This window comes from Bos indicus x Bos taurus, chromosome 13 (assembly GCF_003369695.1).
Source record: "Bos indicus x Bos taurus breed Angus x Brahman F1 hybrid chromosome 13, Bos_hybrid_MaternalHap_v2.0, whole genome shotgun sequence".
Taxonomy (NCBI): domain Eukaryota; kingdom Metazoa; phylum Chordata; class Mammalia; order Artiodactyla; family Bovidae; genus Bos; species Bos indicus x Bos taurus.
Genome location: NC_040088.1, coordinates 55,035,403 through 55,061,468, shown reverse-complemented (window position 1 = coordinate 55,061,468; position 26,066 = coordinate 55,035,403). Strand labels below are relative to the sequence as shown.

General features: G+C 41.9%; 1 protein-coding gene across 2 annotated transcripts in view; it reads left to right on the top strand.

The window, feature by feature from the left end:
* PRPF18 (pre-mRNA processing factor 18) overlaps positions 1-25,082 on the top strand; it is a 56,236-nt gene extending 31,154 nt beyond the window's left edge. For both annotated transcript variants that reach the window (XM_027559902.1, XM_027559901.1), the window contains 2 exons: positions 2,298-2,453; positions 22,633-25,082. In XM_027559902.1, coding sequence (XP_027415703.1) covers positions 2,298-2,453; positions 22,633-22,713 — 237 coding nt within the window. In that variant the 3' untranslated portion in view covers positions 22,714-25,082. The remainder of the gene's footprint in view (positions 1-2,297; positions 2,454-22,632) is intronic.
* The last annotated feature ends 984 nt before the right edge of the window (positions 25,083-26,066 follow it).

Here is a 26,066-nt window from a genome sequence, read left to right as displayed (position 1 = left end):
ATAAAGATTCTGCAGAGCACAAATTGGATATAGACAGTGTTCATTTCATGAATGGGACTGAATTTCTAAGTTTATAGATGGTTGATTATGGCTTGGAACAAATTTTCCCATAGAAGCAATGTTATTAGATCAGTTTCTCAGGCCAGCTGTAAAAGCCTGCTTAATCTATAATATAGCTGAACTGTTGAACTAATGATACCATGGAACTTAACCACTTTTATGCTGGTTTCTCTGAGAAAATGTTCCAGGTCAGGCTGCCAGAATTCCTTGCTCCCTTTTCAGTGGTGCAGCATAGCAGAGCCTAGTAAGGGAGGACTCTTCCCCTTGCTGCGGTGTTTTTATTCCTGAATGGACTTGGGGAGGAAGTGGCTGGGGAGAGAAATCTGGTGTCCACGTGCTCTGAGGGCAGAGTTTAGAAAGGTGGGTGCAAGGCTCTCAGTTGGTGATGAACAGGAAGAGAAGGGCCTCCTGTACTGCTAGCAGCATTGGAAGTATGCCAGTGCTCGTGGGCCGTCAGCCAAGTCTGAGGAGGGAGGCTCCCATGGGCTGTGCCTTCCAGGAGAGGAGGAGGAGGAGGGGAGGACTTCCGGGCAGCACCTCCAGTGACAGTTCCAGAGCAGTAGACAGGCTCTACCAGGAAAGCGGGGAAGCCGTTGCTTATTCCTGTGCCCTGAGTGTCTGTCGTTAGCTCGGTGATCCTGGGTGACTGGAGGGCTCCCTGCTGAACTACTCCCTCTGCATGGGGGCCAGTTCATTAGTCAAAGAAACTGTTTTATGAGTGTCAGCTTTAATTTTGGGTAGTTTCTGTGAGTTGCCTGTTGCTTATGAAGGGTGATCCCATTGAGATGGATGGATAAGGTCACCATCACTGCAGAGAGAATTCAGGTCACTTGTCTGCTCGAGACCGTGGCTTCTCCTTGGTACTTTTCTCATTCTCATATATTATGTGAGAAGCTGGTGAAGGTTTATTTTATATACAATACAGACAGAACTGAAACTTCAATATTTGGACAGTTTTCTTTGAAAATTGGGGGAAACCAAATATTGGAAATTTTATCAGTTAATATCCAGTGATTTCTCACGCACAAGAATCAGTGATAAAAAATGTGTATGCCCTTCTAAAATTCTACATTATCAGTCTCATGGGTGTTTGATTTTTAAAATTAAAATCTCTTTGAGTCCTGGTTGTATAAGCTTCTCTGACACCATTGGGTCTTCTCGAATTTACTTGCTTTCTGTTTTGTATTTTTCCTTCTTTCCCTCCATGAGTAGCCACACTTGGTTTAGAAAAAGCCATTTGTCTTTGTTGCTTTCTGTCTTCTCATTTTGTAGCCTTAAATTTTTTAAAAATATAACTTTATTTATTTATTCATTGGCTGTGCTGGGTCTTCATTGCTGCACAGACTTTCTCTAGTTGCAGTGAGCAGGGGCTACTCTCTAGGTGTGGTGTGCAGGCTTCTCATTGTGGTGGCTTCTCTTCTTGCTGAGCATGGGCTCTAGGGCACGTGGGCTTCAGTAATTGCAGTTCCCAGGCTCTAGAGTACAGGCTCAGTAGTTGTGGTGCACGGGCTTAGTTGATCCATGGCATGTGGGCTCTTCTTGGACCAGGGATCGAACCCGTGTCTCCTGCACTGGGAGGTGGATTCTTTACCACTGAGCCACCAGGGAAACTGTAGCTTTTATTTTTAAGATTCTTGGCAGGTGGGAGGTTTCGGGGGGCCAAAGTGAAACGATCTCATCCTTGACCTATTCGAGGGCCAGTTTTTAATCTGTTTACACATCTGCTTTGGGACCAATGTGATGGTCCCAGCACACAGAGCCCATGCTACTTTCAGAGGCCCACACTGCTGTGTGGGGAGAGGATGTAGCTTCAGGTGGGATTATGAAAAACTAGTTAGCCTCTGTCTTCCCTGTGACCACCTATGGAGAATACCGGGTCTAACAGAGACTCAGACTGGAGTCTCTATCAGTGCATCAGATTACCTACCTAGTACTTCCAGATCTGAGCTGCATTAATATTTAATGCCTGAAGGCTGCAAAGAATGTTTGTCTTTTTACTCACTGGGTTAGTTAGCATTGGTTTCTGTTTTTCCACAGACATTTGTGGTTGTGGGCAAGCAATCAGTCACCCCTGTTTTAATTTCTTTTGTTTGGATAATGGGAATAGTAATATTTTCAACATGCCTAAGAGATGGATGAAAATTACATCATGTAGGGCTGTGAAATACTTTAAATGAAAAATTTGGACCAGCAGAATATTTCTGCCTTTCTGATCTCTACTTAAACTTTCTCTTTAGGCTAACGATGCCTATCTTCAGATGGCCATTGGAAACGCCCCTTGGCCCATTGGTGTTACTATGGTTGGCATCCATGCCAGAACTGGCAGGGAAAAGATTTTTTCCAAGCACGTTGCACATGTTTTAAACGATGAGACACAGCGGAAATATATTCAGGTAAGTAGTTTGGAGGGCGAAGTGCTTTGGAGGTTAACATTCCCCACTTCTCAAACTAAGTTTTGCGAGAAGGAGAATTACAGCAATAGGATATAGCATGACAGGGTGCAAGTCCACGCTTTGTATAAGTAGTGCTTGTATTTAAGACACCTTCACTGAACTGTAAAACAGAAAGCTTTTACGTGTCATAGATGATGTAAGACAGAGTCAAGTGTTGTGCTTTAATTACCTTAGTAGTGAAATAAAACTATTACTGTTTGCTTTGGGAATTTACTGAAGAATGATGAATTTACAGAGTATTTTGCAATAAGTCACAATTTTGTTATTTTCAAGGTAAGTTTAACATATAGACTAAAAAGGTACGAATAGTCAAAATTTGGCTAGTAGTATTTTTTAAATAATTTATAACAACACTTCTCTACACAAATAGATTTAAAGTATCCATAGTTTATTTTCTTAAAGTTATTGAGCCTCACATAAACCTGATAATACTGCTGTTGGATTAAACTTTTGTTTTTAGTAGGGGAGAAAACCTCAGTTATAACCTAGTTTTTGCCAAGTTATCAACGATCCCAGGTTGTGTCTGTATAATGACTTTTGCTGGATGTTAACACTAAAGCTTGGAGATGAAACTCAAAGTTTATTTAAAGTATAAGATTCACTTAAAATGCATAACATGTTTTCAGAATTTGTGCTGGACAATAGTCGCTATCATATTCATGCATTACCATTTTATTTCATTTCACTTCCAAGTGCTAAAGGTTATTTTGCCTGTCATGCTTTGTGCCTTATTCATATGTATTAACATTTTAAAATATGATTTCAACTTGACCCCCTAATGGGAACTACAGAATTTTAGAGTTCAAATATAGTTGTGGAAATCAAAGACATTTCCATTTTTTAAATAACCACCATTGACTGTATTGAAGGCAAAAAGCTTTTAGTTGGGGGGAAAAGTGGCTTGGCTTTAACAATGGAATATTGTTTCCAGTGATTAAATTTACTGATTGTCTTCAGTTATACCATGGCCAAGGCTATAGTGTGTCTAAAAGTTCATTTTGTGTGTGTGTGTGTATGTGTGTGGTGCACACTCAGTCTTGTCTGACTCTTTTTTGCAACCCAGTGGACTGTAGCCCACCAGGCTCCTCTGTCCATGGAGTTTTCCAGGCAAGAATACTGGAGTGGGTTGCCATTTCCTCCTACAGGGGATCTTCCTGACCCAGGGATTGAATCTGAGTCTCCTGCAGTGGCAGGCAGATTCTTTTCCGCTGAGCCACCTGGGAAGCCCTGTCTTAAAGACAGCATGCTTTTTTTAAACAGTGGTTTGATTACCATCTTATAAACGTTTATCCTTTTTTAAAATATGCTTAGTATTTTAAAGATTTCTGGTTTATTTTGGAATAGTATTTATTATTATAGCTATACAATGACCTATCCTCCCTCCATTGTTCTTCGTTTTTGTAAAAAAAATTATTTTATTTTTGGCTGTGCTGGGTCTTGCTGTGCTTGTGGAGAGCAGGGGCTGCTCTCTGGCTGTGATGTGTGGGGTTCTCATTGCGGTGGCTTCTCTTGTGAGCTTGGACTCTAGGCACACGGGCCCTAGGGCACAGGCTCCATAGTTGTGGCGCATGGGCTTAGTTGCTCTGCAGCATGTGGGATCTTTCTGGATCAGGGATTGAGCCTGTGTCTCCTGCTTTGGCAGGCAGATTTACTACCTCTGAATCACCAGGGAAACCCCAATGTTCTTTCTTTTTAACTTTTCTCCTTCCATTCCTTTTTCCCCAAGGTGATTAGGGAATATTGGTGAACATACTATATCTGAACTGTAGGAAGGTGTTTGACCTAAACATAATAATATTCTTGTGTACAGATGTAAATATGGTAAGACAGCCAGGTGGACTCAGCTTGTTGAGTGAGAGAAGCCATGAGGACTGAGTAACGAATCCATGTCTGTCAGGGTGGTTGCTGGTGATATGCCACAGGGTTCTTAGTGACCTCAGCACTCTCCTGTTCAACAGTTTTCATGACCAACTTGGATGACTCTACCAAGAGGTATATTTATCAGATTTACAGACAGTAAGAAACAGAAGGGATAGGCTGTACGTTCAGATGGAGAAGAAATTTGCATTCTGGAAGTTCTTGAAAGACTGAAGAAAAAAACTGATTCTAAAAAATCAGTACTTATCTTATTCTAAAAGATTATGATGACCACAAAGAAATTTGAACTGTCAGTTGCTTGAGCAGTTTGAGCAGTGTATATCTGGAAGGATTAGGGAATTTGGTGGACTCTAAGTACAATAACAGTAGTGTAATATGGCTACTAGCAGGTCTAATGAGAGCTTATCTACATTGTTAGAGAGACATAATAATTTAATTTAGGGTACGTTCCACAAGGCGGGAGCATAGCTCACTGATGTGTCCTCAGAGTCTAGAAATAGTGCTCGCGGTGGGTGCTCAATCAAGATTTGCCCATTGAATGAATGCTCACAGGCACGAGAGGTCAAAGTCTGGCTTTTATTCTAGTCCTTGAGAAAGCAGACTCTTGTTGGGGGTCTGGATAACTGTCAATAAAGAGAGAACTTTGTGGTGGAAGAGGGGTTAAGTTTGTCCTATACAGTTAAGGCCCTGGTGACTCAATGGTAAAGATTCCACCTGCCAATGCAGGAAATGCTGGTTTGATCCCTGGGTCGGGAAGACCTGCTGGAGGAGGAAATGGCAACCCACTCCAGTATTCTTTCCTGGAGAATTCCATGGACAGAGGAGCCTGGGTCCTTGTGGTCACCAAGAGTCGGACATGACTTAGCGACTAAACAGCAGCAGCAAGGTATAGGAAGGAAGACACATTTCTAATCAGTTTAAGGAAAAGATTCTTCCTTTTTTAATCTTTTTGTCTTGAAACAATGGTAAACTGGTAAGAGGTTGCAAAAATAATACAAAGAAACTTTTTAACAGGCAGAATTGCCCCCGAATAGGAGTAGGGCTGCTTTAGAAGATACAGGGGAGATCCCTACCACTTGATATTTGAAAGAATCTGGTTAACTATTACCCTTATCTGGTCCTTCGATATCTCTCTGCTGTTTTCCCTAGAGGCCTTTGCTTAAACCTGAGGTTGCAAATTGACACTCACAGGATAGTCAGGTAACGAGTGAGCGGAGTGTTAAGAAACCCCTGACCCTTGATCTGGCTTGTCTTTTCCAACTTTTCATGTAGACAGAGAAGCGGTATTTCATTTTCCTGTCAACTCTGTGATGAGAAAGGCAGACAGGTGATTAGCAATGTTGTTAGTTCCATTGTACTCCAACATAAAATAAAAATTTAAAACCGTGGCAGTGCAAGCACAGCATGAAGTGTCAGCCGCATCTTAGCCTTAGCATCACTGGTGTCACCTCAGCTCACTGTTACTTTGTAGGAATATCTTTCTAATGTCGCTCCATCTTCCTTTATTTTTTAGTGAGATACCAGAATCCTTAATTTTTTAAAAAAGCATATGCTCCTATTTTTAAAATATTGGCAATAACAAAAAATTAGCAGTTTGTGAGGCCAAATTAAGTGCTAGTTTTTGATCTATCTTAAACCCATGGGGCAGCTCAAGGCAAAATGCTGCCACCCCATGTTAGCATTTTATGAAATTCTTGATTACAATTAACTGAGTGATTTACTAAGCTGTCTTTTGAATCTCCTCTTATTTTGGTATTCGGGTGAGACTAATGTGAATTATTCCTACAAAGGGACGGTTTAAATATATGATTTGAAGTTGAAGTCAGGGAGTGACCCACTTTTTCTTAAAGAGTCAGGTAGTAAATACTTTAGGCTTTGCACTTCATAGGTTTCTGCTACAACTGTCCAACCCTGCAGCTGTGTGAAAGCAGCCAGCGGCTGTGTTCCAGTGAAATTCCGTGTATAAAAGGGATGAGCAGCCTGTGGGCCGTAGTTTGTTGACCCCATAGTAAATATGTAAACCCAAACCTTTTCTCGTTAAGATATTTGCTGAGGAGGTAATTGTGAAAGTCATTTAATAGGGTATTTTCTTTCTAAATTTAGATATAGTAAACCTTTGTAAGTAGTAAAGCATGTAAAGTGTACTGATCTTAACTGTACAGCTCAGTGATTCTTCATGTACGTGTGATTTTGTATCAAGATGTAAAACAAGGTCTAGATAACAGGAAGTTTCTAGCAGCATCCCTGAAGTTTCCCTCATTCCTTTTCTGAGTCTAAGCCCTCCTCCCATCAGAAATAACCATTATTTTGATGTGTGTCATTATTGGTTAATATTGCCAGGTCTTGGGCATCACTTAAATGAAATCTTGCAATGTATAGAAGAATTCCTTTTGCATAGAAATACTGGTAAGAAATAACTGTTTTCTGAAATACCGTGAAACCAATTCAAGGGGATCTTTACTGGGGCTTCCCTGGTGGCTCAGCTGGTAAAGAACCTGCCTACAGTGTGGGATACCTGGGTTCGATCCCTCGGTTGGGAAGATCCCTTGAAGAAGGGAAGGGCTACCCACTCCAGTATTTTGGCCTGGAAACAATTCAAGGGGTTCTTTACTATAACATGATTTCATCTTTGGGTTTTATGCAAATCTCTGTAGAATTTAAACTGTGAAAATTGTTTGAAGTGTTCTCTTTCTCACAAAAATTAAACACACCACAGGGAGGGTTTTCTCACCATGCAGATCAAAGAGAAGTTGGATAGCATATTAGTTAACTGCAAATCTCGGGTGAGATGGAACTGTTGGTAGGAACTTCAAGGACTTTGGTTGGTCTGCCAAATGCAGATGTAACCTTTGGCCCAGATTTGGGTAAAGCTTCTCCACAGATTACAGAAAATTCTTCATTAGTTAGTCTCGATAATTCAGTCATTTCCAGACATCTCTTGAAAAGGTTCATGTTGTGACGGTTCTTTACTTGTTGGTAAAGAAGAGGAGGACAAAAAGCTGAAATTGACCTCACGTGGTGATTTGCCCTCCAGATCCAGTCCATCCTTCCTTACCTGATCCTGTACCTTGTGCCCTGGAAACCTGGCTTTTATGAACAACAGTGACAGGCTCCCTTGCCCTCTGAGTTCTGAATGGGGTGGGCTGTGAGAGAGATGGGAAGGCATTTTATAGGCAGGAGAGGAATGAGTTTGGGTGTTTATTTTCCTGGCTTCCTCTTGTGGAGTCACTGCACCCCTCCTCAAGGTCTGGCCATCTCTGTCTACGTTGAGTCACCACTTTCCTCCCTGACCCCCTTGGAAACAGGCTGGCTGTGGCTTCGGGGTGTTGCTGGCTTGGTGATGCTGTATTGTCTCTTGTTGGTCCCGGTCTTGCCCAGACCTTTGTAAAATCCTTGGAACTATTACGGTCATATTACCCGACTTGAGTGTGCCCTTCCTTTTCCTGTGGATACCCTTCCTAATTCATGTAGATTAACTGCTCTGTGTGCTGTGTTTCAACACACGTTTCTTTGGGAATTAGAAGATTAAGGAGTAATATTCATTCCAAATAATTTTTCTCAAGTCTTCACTATTCCAAAAGGCAAAATGTTCTTTAATACTCTTCTCCGGCAAGTTGTGTTCAGTAACCTCAAGTTTGTAAATTCCCTGGTGAAAACATCATTCCAGCATTTTATGTCAGGTATTTATATCTGCATTTCAGTTTGGCATATTTCATCTGGACTTTGCTTAATTTGTTTTTGTGAAACATTTGTAAATTTATAACATGTTTGTGTATTGCTGAAAATGGTATAACAGAAACATTCATTACTGCAGTGAGCAATCACAGCTTGATCCATGTGCTGGATACACAATATCATTGTTAGTTGGTAAACACTCTCTATACATCAGATTCTATGTCACACATTTGTGGGTCAAGTGGCCTTATCCTATCTTCAGGCATTCTTGGGTCTGAAAAAGCATTTCTTAAAGGCAAGTTACTTTGGTAACAGTTTACACATTTAATAACTTCCTGGCATATTAAAACAAAATTTTAGAGAAAAATACTGCTTAGCATTTCTCTTTCATCTATATTACCTTAAAAAAAATTTTTTTTAAGTTTATTTTATTTTTGGCTGTGCTGGGTATTCATTGCTACACAGGTTTTTCTCTAGTTGTGGTGAGTGGGGGGCTACTCTTCGTTGGGATGCACAAGCTTCTCTGTTGTAGTGGCTTCTCCAGTTGCCGAGCACGGGTTCTAGGTGTGCAGGCTTCAGTAGTTGCAGCACGTGGGCCCAGTCGTTGTGGCTCCCAGGCTCAGGAGCACAGGCTCGGTAGCTGTGGTGCGTGCGCTTATTAGTTGTTCCACTGCATGTGGGATCTTCCCAGACCAGGTATTGAACTTGTGTCTTCTGCATTGGCAGGTGGATTCTCTATCACTGGGCCAGCAGGAAAGCCCTACATTACCTTTTAATATAGAACACTGAGGGTTGGTGCCATGATGCCTTTTAGCTGGCAGCTGAACAGACATTGTACTTGGTATATTAACTTATATTTCTCAATCACATGCATGAGAAAAAAAAAAGAAAAGATCATCTTGCACTGTGAAGTCCTTGTAGGTCAGATAAATAAAATCTTTCCTCAAATTGGTCTTCCGCCATACATTTTTACCTACTTTCATTAAGTAGATGAGTGCTGTTTTCAAAATGTAATTATCACTTGAAGTCCTTCAGTTGTGTCCAACTCTTTGCCACCCCATGGACTGTAGCCTACCAGGCTCCTCTGTCCATGGGATTTTCCAGGCAATAGTACTGGAGTGGATTGCCATTTCCTTCTCCAGGGGATCTTCCCAACCCAGGGATCGAACCTGGGTCTCCCACATTGTAGACAGACGCTTTACCGTTTGAGCCACCAGGGAGGTCCTTTCATTTGATACTACTTTCTATGAAATGATAAACCTTTGAATTTGTAATTCTGTTCATTTATGTGACAAACATTCAGACAGGTAAAAATGGGAGCAGCTCTGTTTCTTACCGTAAACTCGAGAAGAAGATGAAGTTAGCCCCAAACTGAGTTTTCTTTAATTTCTACTATGTCCTGCAGAGCCTGAGCAATTGAATACATTTGGCAGTTGCACTGGGACTCTTCATTGGAAGCAGCGTGAGATTGCTTTTGTCCCAAGCAGCTTGATCCAGATCAGAAATTGAAAAGTCTGGAATGAGTTAATTTAGATCCACTCAATTTTAATCATATACACTTGTGTGAAAAGAATTCCTGTGGACACTTTTTGAAGGATTGGCCTTGGTATATACATGGCTATGAATGTTGAAAGTGTAGAAATTTTTATTAAGTACACACTTTTAGAAAATCACACTTTGGGTTAAAGGTGTATTCTATCGAAGTTAGGATTAATTTTTAACTATCTCATGTTAATTCATTCCTTTATTAGAACATATGGCAGTTCATTTAGTTCAGTTCAGTTGCTCAGTCATGTCCAACTTTTTGTGACCCCATGGACTGCAGCATGCTAGGCTTCCCTGTTCATCACCAACTCTCAGAGCTTGCTCAAACTCACGTCCAGTAAGTCAGTGATGCCATCCAACCATCTCATCCTCTGTCATCCCCTTCTGCTCCTGCCTTCAATCTTTCCCAGCACCAGGGTCTTTTCCAATAGGTCAGTTCTTTGCATCAGGTGGCCAGAATATTAGAGTTTCAGCTTCAGCATCAGTCCTTCCAGTGAATATTCAAGACTGATTTCCTTTAGGATGGACTGGTTGGATCTCCTTGCTGTGCAAGGGACTTTCAAGAGTCTTCTCCAACACCACAGTTCAAAAGCATCAATTCTAAAGTGCTCAGCTTTCTTTATAGTTCAGCTCTCACATCCATCCACGACTACTGGAAAAACCATAGCTTTGACTATATGGACTTTGTCGGTAAAGTAATATCTCTGCTTTTTAATACACTGTGTAGGTTTGTCATAGCTTTTTGTCCAAGGAGCAAGCGTCTTCTAATTTCATGGCTGCAGTCACCATCTGCAGTGATTTTGGAGCCCACCAAAATAAAATTCTTTCAGTGTCCTATCTTTTTGTCTTTTCATACTGTTCATGGGGTTCTCAAGGCAAGAATACTGAAGTGGTTTGCCATTCCCTTCTCCAGTGGACCACATTCTGTCAGACCTGAATGACTGTTCACTGAAAATGAACTCTGAAAGATGTTGACTGAAAGTGGAACTCCCCAGGTCAGTAGGTGCCCAATATGTTACTAGAAATCAGTGGAGAAATAACTCCAGAAAAAATGAAGGGATGGAGCCAAAGCAAAAACAACACCCAGTTGTGGATATGACTGGTGATCGAAGCAAGGTCCAATGCTGTAAAGAGCAATATTGCATAGGAACCTGGAATGTTAGGCCCATGAATTGAGGCAAATTGGAAGTGGTCAAATGGGATGACAAGAGTGAATGTCAACATTCTAGAAATCAGCAAACTAAAATGGACTGGAATGGGTGAATTTAACTCAGATGACCATTATATCTACTACTGTGGGCAAGAATCCCTTAGAAGAAATGGGGTAGCCATCATAGTCAACAAAAGAGTCTGAAGTGCAGTACTTGGATGCAATCTCAAAAACGACAGAATGATCTCTGTTCGTTTCCAAGGTAAACCATTCAGTATCACGGTAATCCAAGTCTATGCCCTGACCAGTAATGCTGAAGAAGATGAAGTTGAATGGTTCTATGAAGACCTACAAGACCTTTTAGAGCTAACACTGCAAAAAGATGTCCTTTTCATTATAGGGGACTGGAATGCAAAAGTAGGAATTCAAGAAACACCTGGAGTAACAGGGAAATTTAGCCTTGGACTACAGAATGAAACAGGGTAAAGGCTAATAGAGTTTTGCCAAGAGAATGCACTGGACATAGTAAACACCTTCCAACAACACAAGAGAAGACTCTATATATGGACATCACCAGATGGCTAACACCGAAATCAGATTGATTTTATTCTTTGCAGCCAAAGATGGAGAAGCTCTATACGGTCGAAAAAAACAAGACCAGGAGCTGACTGTGGCTCAGATCATGAACTCCTTATTGCCAGATTCAGACTTAAATTGAAGAAAGTGGGGAAAACCACTAGACCATTCAGGTATGACCTAAATCAAATCCCGTATGATTATACAGTGGAAGTGAGAAACAGATTTAAGGGGCTAGATCTGATAGACAGAGTGCCTGATGAACTATGGATGGAGGTTCATGACACTGTACAGGAGACAGGGATCTAGACCATCCCCAAGAAAAAGAAATGCAAAAAGGCAAAATGGCTGTCTGAGGAAGCCTTACAAATAGCTGTGAAAAGAAGAGAAACGAAAAACAAAGGAGAAAAGGAAAGATATACCCATTTGAATGCAGAGTTCCAAAGAATAGCAAGGAGAGATAAGAAAGCCTTCCTCCGCGATCAATTCAAAGAAATAGAGGGAAACAATAGAATGGGAAAAACTAGAGATCTCTTCAAGAAAATTAGAGATACCAAGGGAACATTTCATGCAAAGATGGGTTCGATAAAGGACAGAACTGGTATGGACCTAATAGAAGCAGAAGATATTAAGAAGAGGTGGCAAGAATACACAGAAGAACTGTACAAAAAAGATCTTCACGACCCAGATAATCATGATGATGTGATCACTCACCTAGAGCCAGAAATCCTGGAATGTGAAGTCAAGTGGGCCTTAGGAAGCATCACTACAAACAAAGCTAGTGGAGGTGATGGAATTCCAGTTGAGCTCTTTCAAATCCTAAAAGATGATGCTGTGAAAGTGCTGCACTCAATATGTGAGCAAATTTGGAAAACTGCAATGGCCACAGGACTGGAAAAGGTCCATTTCCCTTCCAATCCCAAAGGAAGGCAATACCAAAGAATGCTCAAACTACCATACAATTGCACTCATCTCACACGCTAGTAAAGTAATGCTCAAAATTCTCCAAGCCAGGCTTCAGCAATACATGAACCGTAAACTTCCAGATGTTCAAGCTGGTTTTAGAAAATGCAGAGGAACCAGAGATCAAATTGCCAGCATCCACTGGATCATGGAAAAAGCAAGAGAGTTCCAGTAAAACATCTGTTTCTGCTTTATTGTCTATGCCAAAGCCTTTGACTGCATGGATCACAGTAAACTATGTAAAATTCTGAAAGAGATGGGAATACCAGACCACCTGATCTTCCTCTTCAGAAACCTGTATGCAGGTCAGGAAGCGCAGTTAGAACTGGACATGTAAAGCTCAACGTTCAGAAAACTAAGATCATGGCGTTCAGTCCCATCACTTCATGGCAAATATATGGGGAAACAGTGGCTGACTTTTATTTTTTGGGCTCCAAAATCACTGCAGATGGTGATTGCAACCATGAAATTAAAAGATGCTTACTCCTTGGAAGGAAAGTTATGACCAACCTAGACAGCATATTAAAAAGCAGAGACATTACTTTGTCAACAAATGTCTGTCTAGTCAAGGCTATGGTTTTTCCAGTAGTCATGTATGGATGTGAGAGTTAGACTATAAAGAAAGCTGAGTGCCAAAGAATTGATGCTTTTGAACTGTGGTGTTGGAGAAGACTCTTGAGAGTCCCCTGGACTGCAAGGAGATCCAACCAGTCCATCCTAAAGGAGATCAGTCCTGAATATTCATTGGAAGGACTGATGGCTTGAAGCTGAAACGCCAATACGTTGGCCACCTGATGTGAAGAGCTGACTCATTGGAAAAGCCCCTGATGCTGGGAAATATTGAGGGCAGGAGGAAAACGGGACAACAGAGGATAAGATGGTTGGATGGCATCACTGACTCAATGTACATGTGTTTGGGTGAACTCCAGGAGTTGGTGATGGACAGGGAGGCCTAGTGTGCTGCAGTTCATGGGATCGCAAAGAGTTGAATATGACTGAACAACTGAACTGAAATGAAAATAAAGGTCTGTCACTGTTTCCATTGTTTCCCCATCTATTTACCATGAAGTGATGGGATCGGGTGCTATGATCTTCGTTTCTTGGATGTTGAGTTTTAAGCCAACTTTTCCACTCTCCTTTTTCATTTTCATCAAGAGGCTCTTTAGTTCCTTTTTCCTTTCTGCCATGAGGGTGGTTTCATCTGCATATCTGAGGTTATTGACATTTCTCTTGCAGTCTTGATTCCAGACTGTGTTTTATGCAGTCCAGCATTTCGCATTATGTACTCTGCATAGAAGTTAAATAAGCAAGGTTACAATGTGGAGCCTTGATGTACTTCTTTCCCAATTTTGAACCAATCCTTTTTTCCATGTCCAGTTCTAACTGTTGCTTCTTGACCTCCATACAGATTTCTCAGGAGACAGGTAATGTGGTCTGGTGTTCCTATCTCTTGAAGAATTTTCCACAGTTCATTGTAATCCACACAATCAAGCCTTTAGTGTGGTCCCTGAAGCAGAAGTAGATGTTTTCCTGGAATTCCCTTGCTTTTTCTATGATCCAGCAGATGTTCACAATTTGATCTCTTGGTTCCTCTGCCTTTTCTTAAACCAACTTGAATATCTGGAAGTTCACGGTTCATGTACTATTGAAGCCTAGATTGAAAAATTTTGAGCAATGGTTTGTTAGCGTGTGAAATGAGTGCAATTGTGCAGTACTTTAAACTTTCTTTGGCATTGCCTTTCTTTGGGATTGGAGTGAAAAACAAAACAAAACAAAACTAACCTTTTCCAGTCCTCTGACCATTGCTGAGTTTTCCAAATTTGCTGGCATATTGAGTGCAGCACTTTCACAGCATCATCTTTTAGGATTTGAAAGAGCTCAACTGGAATTCCATCACCTCCACTAGCTTTCTTCGTAGTGATGCTTCCTAAGGCCCACTTGACTTCGTACTCCAGGATTTCTGGCTCTAGGTGAGTGATCACACCATCATGGTTATCTGGGTCATTCAGATCTTTTTTGTATAGTCCTTCTGTGTATTCTTGTCACCTCCTCTTAACATCTTCTACTTATGTTAGGTCCATACAGTTTCTGTCCTTTATTGTGCCCATCTTTGCTTGAAATGCTCACTTGGTATCTCTGATTTTCTTGAAGAGATCTCTAGGTCTTTCCCACTGTATTGTTTTCCTCTCTTTCTTTGCATTGATCACGTAGAAGGCTTTCTTATCTCTCCTTGCTATTCTTTGGAGCTCTGCATTCAGATGGATTTTTCTTTCCTTTTTTCTTTTGCCTTTTAGTTCTCTTTTCTCAGCTGTTTGTAAGATCTCCTCAGACAATCATTTTACTTTTTCCTTTTCATCATCTTGTGGCTGGTAAAGAATCCACCTGCAATGTGGGAGACCTGTGTGATCCCTGGATTGGGAACATCCCCGGGAGAAGGGAAAGGCTACTCACTCCAGTATTCTGGCCTGGAGAATTCTATGGACTATATATAGTCCATGGGGTTGCAAAGAGTCAGACATGACTGAGCAGCTTTCAGTCACTTGCTCACTTCTTGGGGATGATTTTGATCACTGTATATCAGTGAATCATTGTATATCATTGAACACTATATCCTGTATAGTATTAACAAACCTTTGTCCATAGCTTTTCAGGCACTCTGTCTATCAAATCTAATCCCTTGATTCTATTTCTCACTTCCACTGTATAATTGTTAGGGATTTGATTTAGGTCATACCTGAATGGTCTAGTAGTTTGCCCTGCTTTCTTCAATTTAATTCTGAATTTTGCAATAACGAGTTCATGATCTGAGCCACAGTCATCTCCCGGTCTTGTTTTTGCTGACTCTGTAGAGCTTCTCCATCTTTGGCTGCAAAGAATATAATCAGTCTGATTTCAGCATTGGCCATCTGGTGATGTCCATGTATAGAGTCTTCTCTTGTGTTGTTGGAAGAGGGTGTTTGCTATGACCAGTGTGTTCACTTGGCAAAGCTCTGTTAGCCTTTGCCCTGCTTCATTTTGTACTCCAAGGCCAAACTTGTCAGTTATTCCAGGTGTCTCTTGACTTCCTACTTTTGCATTCCCGTCCCCTGTGATGAAAAGGACATTTTTTTTGGTGTTAGTTCTAGGAGGTCTCATAGGTCTTCATAAAACTGTTCAACTTCAGCTGCTTCAGCATTAGTGTTTGGGGCATAGACTTGGATTACTGTGATATTGAATGGTTTGCCTTGGAAGTGAACTGAGATCATTCTGTTGTTTTTGAGATTGCACCCAGGTACTGCATTTTGGACTCTTGTTGACTATGATGGCTACTCCATTTTTTCTAAGGGCTTCTTGCCCACAGTAGTAGATATAATAGTCATCTGAATTAAATTCGCTCATTCTGGTCCATTTTAGCTCACTGATTCCTAAAATGCCAATGTTCATTCTTGCCATCTCTTGTTTGACCACTTCCAGTTTACATTGATTCATGGACCTGATGTTCCAGGTTGCTATGCAGTATTGTTTTTTTACAGCATCAGACTTTCCTTCCATTACCACTCACATCCACAACTGGGCATTGTTTTTGCTTTGGCTCTGTCTCTTCATTCTTTCTCAAGCTATTTCTCCACTCTGCCCCAGTAGCATATTGGCCACCTACCAACTTTGGGAGTTCATCTTTCAGTGTCATATCTTTTTGCCTTTTCATACTGTTCATGAGGTTCTCCAGGCAAGAATACTGAAGTCATTTGCCACTCCCTTCTCCAGTAGACCATGTTTAGTAAGAACTGTCCACCATGACTACTGTCTTGGGTGGCCCTACATGGCATGGCTTGTAGCTTCTTGAGTGAGACAAGCTTGTGATCCAAGTGATCAGTTTTCTGTAATTGTGGTTTCCATTCTGTCTGCCCTCTGATGGATAAGGATAAAAGGCTTGTGGAAGCTTCCTCATGGGAGGGACTGGCTATGGGGAAATCTGCGTCTTGCTCTGATGGACTGGGCCATGCTCAGTTCAGTTCAGTCAGTCAGTGCTGTCTGACTCTTTGCAACCCCATGGATTGCAGCACGCTAGGCCTCCCTGTCCATAACCAACTCCTGGAGTTTACTCAAACTCATGTCCATTGAGTCAGTGATGCCATCCAACCATCTCATCCTCTGTCATCCCCTTCTCCTCCTGCCTTCGATCTTTCCCAGCATCAGAGTCTTTTCCAGTGAGTCAGCTCTTGGCATCAGGTGGCCAGAGTATTGGAGTTTCAACTTCAGCATCAGCAGTGAATATTTAGGACTGATTTCCTTTAGGATGGACTGGTTGGATCTCCTTGCAGTCCAAGGGACTCTCAAGAGTCTTCTCCAACACCACAGTTCAAAGGCATCAATTCTTCAGTGCTCAGCTTTCTTTACAGTCCAACTCTTACATCCGTACATGACCACTGGAAAAACCATAGCCTTGACAAGATGGACCTATGTTGGCAAAGTAACGTCTCTGCTTTTTAATATGCTGTCTAGGTCGGTCATAACTTTCCTTCCATGGAGTAAGCGTCTTTTAATTTCGTGGATGTAGTCAGCATGAAATCTGCAGTGATTTTGGAGCCCCCAGAAATAAAGTCAGCCATTGTTTCCACTGTTTCCCCATCTATTTGCCATGAAGTGATGGGACTGGAAGCCATGATCTTAGTTTTCTGAATGTTGAGTTGTAAGCCAACTTTTTAACTTCTCGTCTTTCACTTTCATCAAGGGCTCTTTAGTTCTTCACTTCTGCCATAAGGGTGGTGTCATCTGCATATCTGAGGTTATTGATATTTCTCCAGGCAGTCTTGATTCTAGCTTGTGCTTCATCCAGCCCAGAGTTTCTCATTATGTATTCTGTGTATAAGTTATATAAGCAAGGTGACGATATACAGCCTTGATGTATTCCTTTTCCTATTTGGAACCAGTCTGTTGTTACATGTCTAGTTCTAACTGTTGCTTCCTCACCTGCATATAGGTTTCTCAAGAGGCAGGTCAGGTGGTCTGGTATTCCCATCTCTTTCAGAATTTTCCACAGTTTATTGTGATCCACACAGTCAAAGGCTTCAGCATAGTCAGTAAAGCAGAAATAGATGTTTTTCTGGAACTCTCTTGCTTTTTCGATGATCCAGTGGATGTTGGCAATTTGATCTCTGGGTCCTCTGCCTTTTCTAAAACCAGCTTGAATATCCGGAAGTTCATGATTCACGTATTGCTGAAGCCTGGCTTGGAGAATTTTGAGCATTACTTTGCTAGCATGTGAGATTAGTACAATTGTGCAGTAGCTTGAGCATTCTTTGGCATTGCCTTTCTTGGGGAGGGGCCGTGCTTAGTAAATCTTTAATCCAATTTTCTTTTGATGGTGGGGCTGTGTTCCCTTCCTGCAGTTCGGCCTGAGGCCAAACTATGGTAGGGGTAATGGTGACCTCCTTCAAAAGGGCTTTTGCCAGGACTGTTGTATTCCATGCCCCAGATCACACAGCAGGCCACTGTTGACCCATGCCTCTGCTGGAGACTCCTGGACACTCACAGAGAAGTCTGGCTCAGTCTCTTGTGGGGTCACTGCTCCTTTCTCCTGGATCCTGGCATGCACAAGGTTTTGTTTGTGCCCTCCAAGAGTCTGTTTCCCTGGTCCTGTGAAAGTTCTGTAATCAAATTCTACTCGCCTTCAAAGTCAAATTCTCTGGGGATTCTCAGTCCCTTTGCTGGATCCCCAGATTGGGAATCTGTTGTGGACCCTAGTACTTTCGCAACAGTGTGGGAACTTCTTTGGTATAATTGTTCTCCAGTTTGTGGGTTGTCTGCCTGGTCGCTTGGTGGGATTCACACGCTGCGCCTCCCGAGTCTGCTGGAGCCAGAGCCCCTGTTCCCATGGCAGGCCACTGCTGACCTGTGCTTCTGCAGGAGACACTCATACACTCAAAGGCAGGTCTGGCTCAGTCTCTGTGAGATCCCTGGGTCCTGGTGTGCACAAGGTTTTGTTTGAGTCCTTTGAGCATTTGTGACGAGTATGGGGTTTGATCCTAAAACTGATTTTGCCCCTTGTACCGTCTTGTAGGGGCTTCTCCTTTGCCCTTGGACACGGGGTATCTTTTTTGTTGGGATCCAACATTCTCATGTCAATGGTTGTTCAGCAGCTAGTTGCATTTTTGGAGTTCTCACAGGAGATGAGTGCACATCCTTCTACTCTGCTATCTTAGGCACATTTTATGTACCTCAGAGCCCCTGGGAAGGAGGACCCCAAGGAAAGGGTCCAGCCAGCATCTCTAGGCCACATGACCCCATTCCGCTAGCCACTCTGGAGGGTGTAGGGTGGCTGTAGGAGGCCCTCCACCACAGGCCCCAGTCCCAGGCAGAGAGGCACCCAGTGAAGCAATGGGACCCCAGGCAACATGCAGATGTGGAGAATGAGGGTGATGATATTGTCCAATGCGGATAAGACCCTCCTGAAAAACAGTTATTAAGCGTCCTTCGACTTCATTGAGAGAATTTAAATAACTAAGTGGAGAACATTCTTAACTTACCCCTGTTCTTCATGTTCCTATGCTGTGTCACTAAACACATCTGTGCTTTCATCTTTGAGACTGTTCTTGCAGGGTACACTAGTGACAGGGACAGAAATAATTGATTTAATAATGTTTTCCTTTGATGTTATTCAGTCCCTAAGTTGTATCCGACTGCCGCCCCATGGACTACTGCATGCCAGGCTCCTCTGTCCTCCACTGTCTCTTGGAGTTTACTCAAATTCATGTCCATGGAGTGGACCATCTCATCCTCTTCCACCCTCTTCTCCTTCTGCCTTCAATCTTTCCCAGCATCAGGATCTTTTCTGATGAGTTGGCTCTTCGCGTCAGGCGGCCAGAGTATTGGAGCTTCAGCTTCAGCATCAGTCCTTCTGGTGAATATTCAAATATCTTACATTGAAGTAAAAAGATTACTTAAAATCTTCCTCAAGTTCTATTGACTAATGATAGTTCATAAGGTAAGACAAATCTAAAAGGTTATGGTTATAGTTTGGTTAGGTTTTGAGAAGTTTTTGTTTTCTGCAGTAATAAAGAATTGGTGTTGCTTTAGTTGATGCAGGTTGACTGTTTTAATGGTTCATTGATTTATCTGGATATAAACAACTCTCATTATCCAGGATTTGTATCCCGTATCACAAGCTATCATACAGCAAACTGTAGCCATATTTGATATTCCTATACCTTATCTAGAATATTCTCTAATGCTTACTATTAGATTTTTAAAAACTGAAGTATTTGTCATAGATTTTACCAAGTTGAACATTAAAAAAATTTCTTACTCAGCTTTACCATCTTGAGTGTACAGTTATGTGTACCATCTTCAGTGTATCAGCTTAAATGTATAGTTCATCGGACTTCTTAAAATGCAGAATATTTTCCTGGAAACAATAATGATTAAAAAAAATCAATTTAGTTAATACTATGTGGGGAGAAAGTCATTAAGGAGTCATTAATGAGGAATCTGTAGAATCTAGAAAGGCTCAGGACATGGGATGTTTAGGCACTTAAAAAAGGCCAGACTGTGGGATGGGGCTGAAAATGAAGGAGTGGTTGAAATTAGGATAAATTGTCCAGAGGTTCCTTCTCCTGTGCAAGTGGGCCCCCATTCCCATCTCCTCTCTTTCAGAAAACAAACGTTCTGAGGGATTCTACCATCAGGCAAGGTGAGATTCCTTACTCAGAACAGACAATTCAAGTGAGAGTGTATGTGTTGACAAATGGGACCCCTGTTTCCTCTTCTCCTTTGGTTCCTCTGATGCTGGCAGGTGGGCTTTTACTGCCAGCTCAGGAATGGAAGTTCTTCTCTGAACTGACCCAAGAGAAAAAATGTATAGTTACTAACATTTAGCATTCCAGCACTGAAAAAACTGGCTTACTGCCATATTGTCCTAAAATGAAGTTCCACTGATAAGCCCTGCCCATTCAGTGAGTTTCCTTTAGCTCCTTATTGCCTTACTCATAAATATGCATGTTCACTTAGGATCATCAGGTGTTCGTGGAAGTTTCCAACATGAAAGACCAAGACCAAACACATAGTAACAATGGAGTTGAGAGTTATGGCATTACAGTATCAGTTCAGTTCAGTTCAGTTGCTCAGTCATGTCCGACTCTTTGCGACCCCATGAATCGCAGCACGCCAGGCCTCCCTGTCCATCACCAACTCCCAGAGTTCACTCAGACTCACGTCCATCGAGTCAGTGATGCCATCCAGCCATCTCATCCTCTGTCGTCCCCTTCTCCTCCTGCCCCCAATCCCTCCCAGCATCAGAGTCTTTTCCAATGAGTCAACTCTTCGCATGAGGTGGCCAAAGTACTGGAGTTTCATACCATGCCATTAAATTTACCCATTTAAAGTATACAAAACATGGCATTATCCTTGGCTTTTCTCTTTCTCAGCCCACATCAGCAAACCGTGATGGTTCCATATTCAAATAACATCTGGAATCTGATCCCTTCACTACCTCCCCTGCCCCAACCTGGTTCCAGCCACCAGCCTCTCTTCTCTGGATGGTTGCAGTGTCTCTGCTCTGAGCTCTTTTCCTTGCCTCTCTTTTGTTCAGTATCTGTACGGCATCCAGAGGGATGCATTTAAAATACAAACCAGACTGTGATGTTTTCTTGCTCAGAGCGCTTCAGTGGCTCTTGTGTTCAGGGAAAGCCAGAGTCCTTTTGGTCACTTCTCACAGCATGCACACCTCTTGCCTGCCTGATCTTCTCCATAGCACTTACTATCATTCAACATATTAGACATTTACATAGTCATTTTGTTTCTTGTCTTACACCTGTTCTCGTCTTCCTTTATTAGAATGCATTCTCAATGAGAATTGGGATTTTTCTCTTATTCTTTGCTGTATTCCCACAACCTAGAACATTGCTTGGCATATAGTAGGTCCTGAATAAGGATTTATTAAATAGATGTATTATTTTTATATAAGTAAAAACTATATTTAAGAATACTACTGATTTTAAGTTATTTGCAGTAAGCTAAGCTAAGGTGCTCCTTATCTTACTGATTTAAGCATCCTCAAGCAACTTGAAACTAAAATCGTGAGAGATCTAATTGAGAAGAGTTGTTTCCATTTGGAAAATATTCATAGGCTATCATGAGATTATGCCCCTTTAAAAATCTGTGCTGGGTGCTAGCAGTCCTTATTGCAAATATTTATTGTAACATTCCATGGTAACTTTATAATGGAGACTCTTTTAATATTTATTTTTAAATCAGAGAATCAGCTTAGTGAGTGCATCTAAGCATCACAGTTATCTTCTGTAAAGGCACAGACGCCTGAAATTCTAATCCTGTGGTGTAAGGAAAATGACCCCTACTTGTCTTACCATCAGTTTGCCTTTATTGGTTCATAATAATACTTGCTGTGTTTTGGTGTCGACTGAAGCTATTTAGTATTTCATCAGTGTTCCCTTTCCTGGCTTTGCCTCTCTTCTCACCTGTTCCTTTGGGAAAACTTAGGATCCCAGATTAACGATATTGCAGACATTTTCATGGATTTCATGGATCCAATTCTGCATCCACTTGATTAGAATTCACAGTAGGAAAAGCTGGTCTAAAGCCAGAAGGGTCTTTATCCTGAAGCAAATACCCTCTTAGGTACAGGATATAAGAATAAAAAGCTAGGAAGAAAGCAAATTCCCTGGTCTGTCTTTGCCAGCACGTCTTCTTTCTTGGAAATGAGCTGAAAGATAGCCTCCCTCCACACTCCCAGTCCTTAGACAGCATAATATGGACAGTCTTTGAACCCACAAAAGACTTTAAGTAAGATGTTTGAAAAATCTTGTTTCTCTGATGTTTAATCTCTTAGATTATAACTCACTTCATAGAAGTAATTTATATTTGTGTTATCTGCTTCCTGTGGGACCTCAGGGATTGGCAGGCTTTTTTACTTATTGTTTTGTTCTGTTTTTGGTGATTTCACTTAAGAGTTGTTTGAGGGCTTCCCTGATGGCTCAGTGGTAGAGAATCTGCCTGCCAGTGCAGGAGACATGGGTGCAATCCCTGGGTCAGGAAGATTCCACATGCCTCGGAGCAAACAAGCCTGTGTGCCACAACTGTTGAGCCTCTTTTCCAGAGCTGGGGAGCCACAACTCCTGGAGCTCGCACACTGTAGAGCCTGTGCTCCACTGCAGGAGAAGCCACCACAGCCAGAAGCCTGTGCACCGCAACTGGAGAATAGCCCCCACTCGCCGCAACTAGAGAAAGCCTGTGCACAGCAGTGAAGACCTAGGGCAGCCAGAAATAAAAAATTAATAAACATTTTTAAAAGTTTAATCATATCATAGCCAACCACTATTTTTTTTTTTATTTTCTTAGGGACTGAAGAGGTTAATGACCATTTGCCAGAAGCACTTTCCTACAGATCCATCAAAATGTGTGGAGTACAATGCACTATGAGATCTGTGTGCAGTGTGTAAATATCAAGAGAAGCTTAAGGAAGCCTGTCACGGACTTCTGGAATCACCACCAGTTGCAATGAGGGAAGAAGAAAAAAGGAGTTTGTGGTCTCTGAGTTCTACCTAATGCAGCTCTTGGTTTTAAGAACCTGTGTTGGCTCTCATGTCACGTCTGACTGCAGAGTGATTTTTGTGTCTTACTTTTAAGTAGTCAAAAGATTAAGTACTAAAGACTTTCCCCAGTAATTTAAATGTGTAAATTTAAAACAGTCACAGGACACGGTTTAAAATAACTTTTCCCCTCTAGACCTAAAAGTTGAAATGAAAGGATTAAAGAGGAACATTTGAGGATGGACTTAATGATTTCTATAAAATATGGTAATTTTCATGTTGCCTTTTATGCTTTGTTTATAGAGAAATATTTTTATATTTTTCAACAAAAATATGGAACCATTTAGTGAAAATTGATCGTCCTTAAATGTTGCTTGACTTTTGCCACCTTGCAATATATTTGAATGTAAATGTTTTTACTATTAAGTGTCTATCTTGCGTTTTAAAGCTTTTATCCTTTAAAGATATACATTATAGTATTGGTCATCTCTCAGAACAGAATTAACAGGAAGTAGAAGTTTGGAAAACAAAGATGGTATATTAAACCAACAGAAGTTCAAATTCAGTAGCCCCAGGCATCAAGGTTTCAAGGTGAAGAAATGGATTGTCAGGGCTGCTGCTGGCTCTTCCTGGAATAGGACTGCCTGCTAATGTCGTCCTCCCGAGACCGTGGTGGATGGCTGGTCACACTCCGTCTCACCGGCCAAAGAGAAGGGTGCTGGACTCTTGTCACTGCCCAAGTTGAAGGGCTTGGTCTGATGTCACTCAAGCGAGGACTTCTTTTGACTCTTGCACAGTGTCACACCCAGATATCTGTGATGAATCACTGCGCTTTAGAAGTCGAGAGGATTCAGTGGATAGAGACAGGTGGGTAAATAGAATGGTACTTGACCAGGTGGAGTGGTGCTGGCGGCTCCTGGTAGGAGTGGGACTCTGACATCAGAACTGCCTCGCCTCACATTTCAGCAACACAGGCATGTGTATGTCTGTACACCCACGAGCAAGGCACTTCATCTCTCTAAACTTCAGCTTCCTTGTCTGCAGATGGTGGTAGTCATTGTCCATGCCTCACAGCATCACTGTTTTAAGTGAAATAAAATGTATAGCACGCTACCAGGCAAATACTGTGTCCTTGTTGGTGGTAGAGTGAAGACAAAGTGGCTTTCCCAGACCACTGGTCAGGACAGTGTGTGCTCCCCTCAGGATGACAGCCAGGCTGCTGGTGGCAGTGTCGGTAGTACTAATCAGTGGAAGTATTTATTAAGCACTTACTGTATCCACGCTCTATAGCTGCTCACACTTTCAGCCATTTCTGAGTTTAGAAGAATCCAGAATGTGGAGCCTGGAGTCAGCCAAGTGAGTGCAGGTGGATTCAATTACTTATTCTGGCCCCTCTTGGAAAGCCTTGAAAGCCAATTTTGGCCACTTGTGGGGCCTGTGGCTACGCTGGGCTGATTGTGTCCGCTGGTTATTTGCTCAATGGTGGCTGAGGCCTCCTGTCCTGAATTGAATCAGTGTTCCTTGCCCTTCACCCCACTTTAGAAAACCATTTCTTATTAAATTAATTAGAACTGAATGAAGCTTAGTAGAGCAATAAGAGACAGGCTTTCATAAGATGTGACAACAATGTAGACTTCAGTTATATAGTCTTGAATAGAACTTGTTTATAAATATTGTTGAATGAATACTCCACAGATCACTTTTTTAAAAATTCATAGGCAGCCCACACCATGGTAGTCAGCTCATTTTGTGTTGTCTTCCCATTTGCCCTGAGTTAATATTCCACAGAGAAGAAACTGCATCATGTGACACCAGTACCTTCTAGAACTGATCAGCACGGGTAGATGGTTTGAGGGGGAAAAAAAAGTGTGTAAGGTATTCTGTGGTGCCGTGAATGCTAGTCATTTTGGGGCTTGGGTAGAGGGAGGCAGGTTGAAAGGTGTAGATTCCTCATAGAGAAGTTTTCTATTTCCCAGAAGTTAAAAGGTCTTCAGAGGACTTTACCTGTCATGGGGGTTTAGTAAAAAATGACCTTTCTCATTCTCCAGATCATGAAAATTATAGTGCAGCAGATGGTACATATTTCTAATTTTTAGCTGTTTCTAAAACAATAAAGGCCTATCTTTTAAAATCAGTCACACTCCTGAAATAAGTATATTCTTCTCTCTCTTCGTCCCCACCTCCCCAGACTCCTTTCCAAAGGAGTTGTGTCTTTCTGGATTCAAATCTAATAAAACACTGTTTTCCCTCAAAAGTAAATCCTGTGTTTCTTAGGAGTGTTCTTGCCAACTGCAAAGACAGCAGTATTTTTTAGCATTGCAGTACAGGGCTGTGGCAGTCTGGAGGCCATGGCTGTGATTTCAGCCCTTGGGGAAAAACTAGGAAAAGAAAACTGAGGCCAAAAACAATTGACACATAGAGAGGAGAGGGGACAGCCCGGATCTTGTAGGAAGAAGGGGAAGGTCCCAAGAGACCAGTGCTGGGAAGGTAGCTGTCACTAGTACGAGTGTTTAGGATGCACTGCATCTTGAAAAGAATTTGGAGGAATAGAAAATAGGGTTGATTAGCAGTACAACTTTTGAATGTTAAGTTTTTCCTTCTGATGATCTCCTGGCCCCCTGTAGCACTTTAGATTGTCCTGGGATTTGACCACAGTAAATATGGTAGTATTTACTTAGCAGTAAAGAATCCGCCTGCAATGCAGGAGACTCGGGTTCTGTTCTTGGGTCAGGAAGATCCCCTGGAGAAGGAAATGGCAACACACTCCAGCATTTTTGCCTGGAAAATCCCATGGACAGAGGACCCTGGCAGGCTATAATCCACGGGATTGCAGAAGAGTCAGACACGACTTAGCAACTAAACAACAACAAATTCTGTAGAAATCCAATTATTTGAAAGAAAGAGTTCCGTAGATTTGAACTTGTGGATCCTATCACTGGCTCCTTTTCAGCCCTGTAGTAACCCCTTTATTACTTCTGGACCTACAAAGGTAGTAGAGCTAAGTGGGGCAGATTCAGTGAAAGGGGAGCTTCGGTTGAGATGTAGCTGTTCCCTTTGAATATCTGCAAGAGCGTAACCTTGTGGATCATGCCTCCTTCCTCCACATCCTCGCCCATGAAGTCCCTTAACTTTATCCCCTAGAAATTTATGGTATGGAGTCGTACTGGGAGGCTTGAACTGAAAGCCCTTTCTCACAGCAGGTTTGTGTAAGAGTTTCCAGCTGTCTAGAGCATGAGGAGCCAG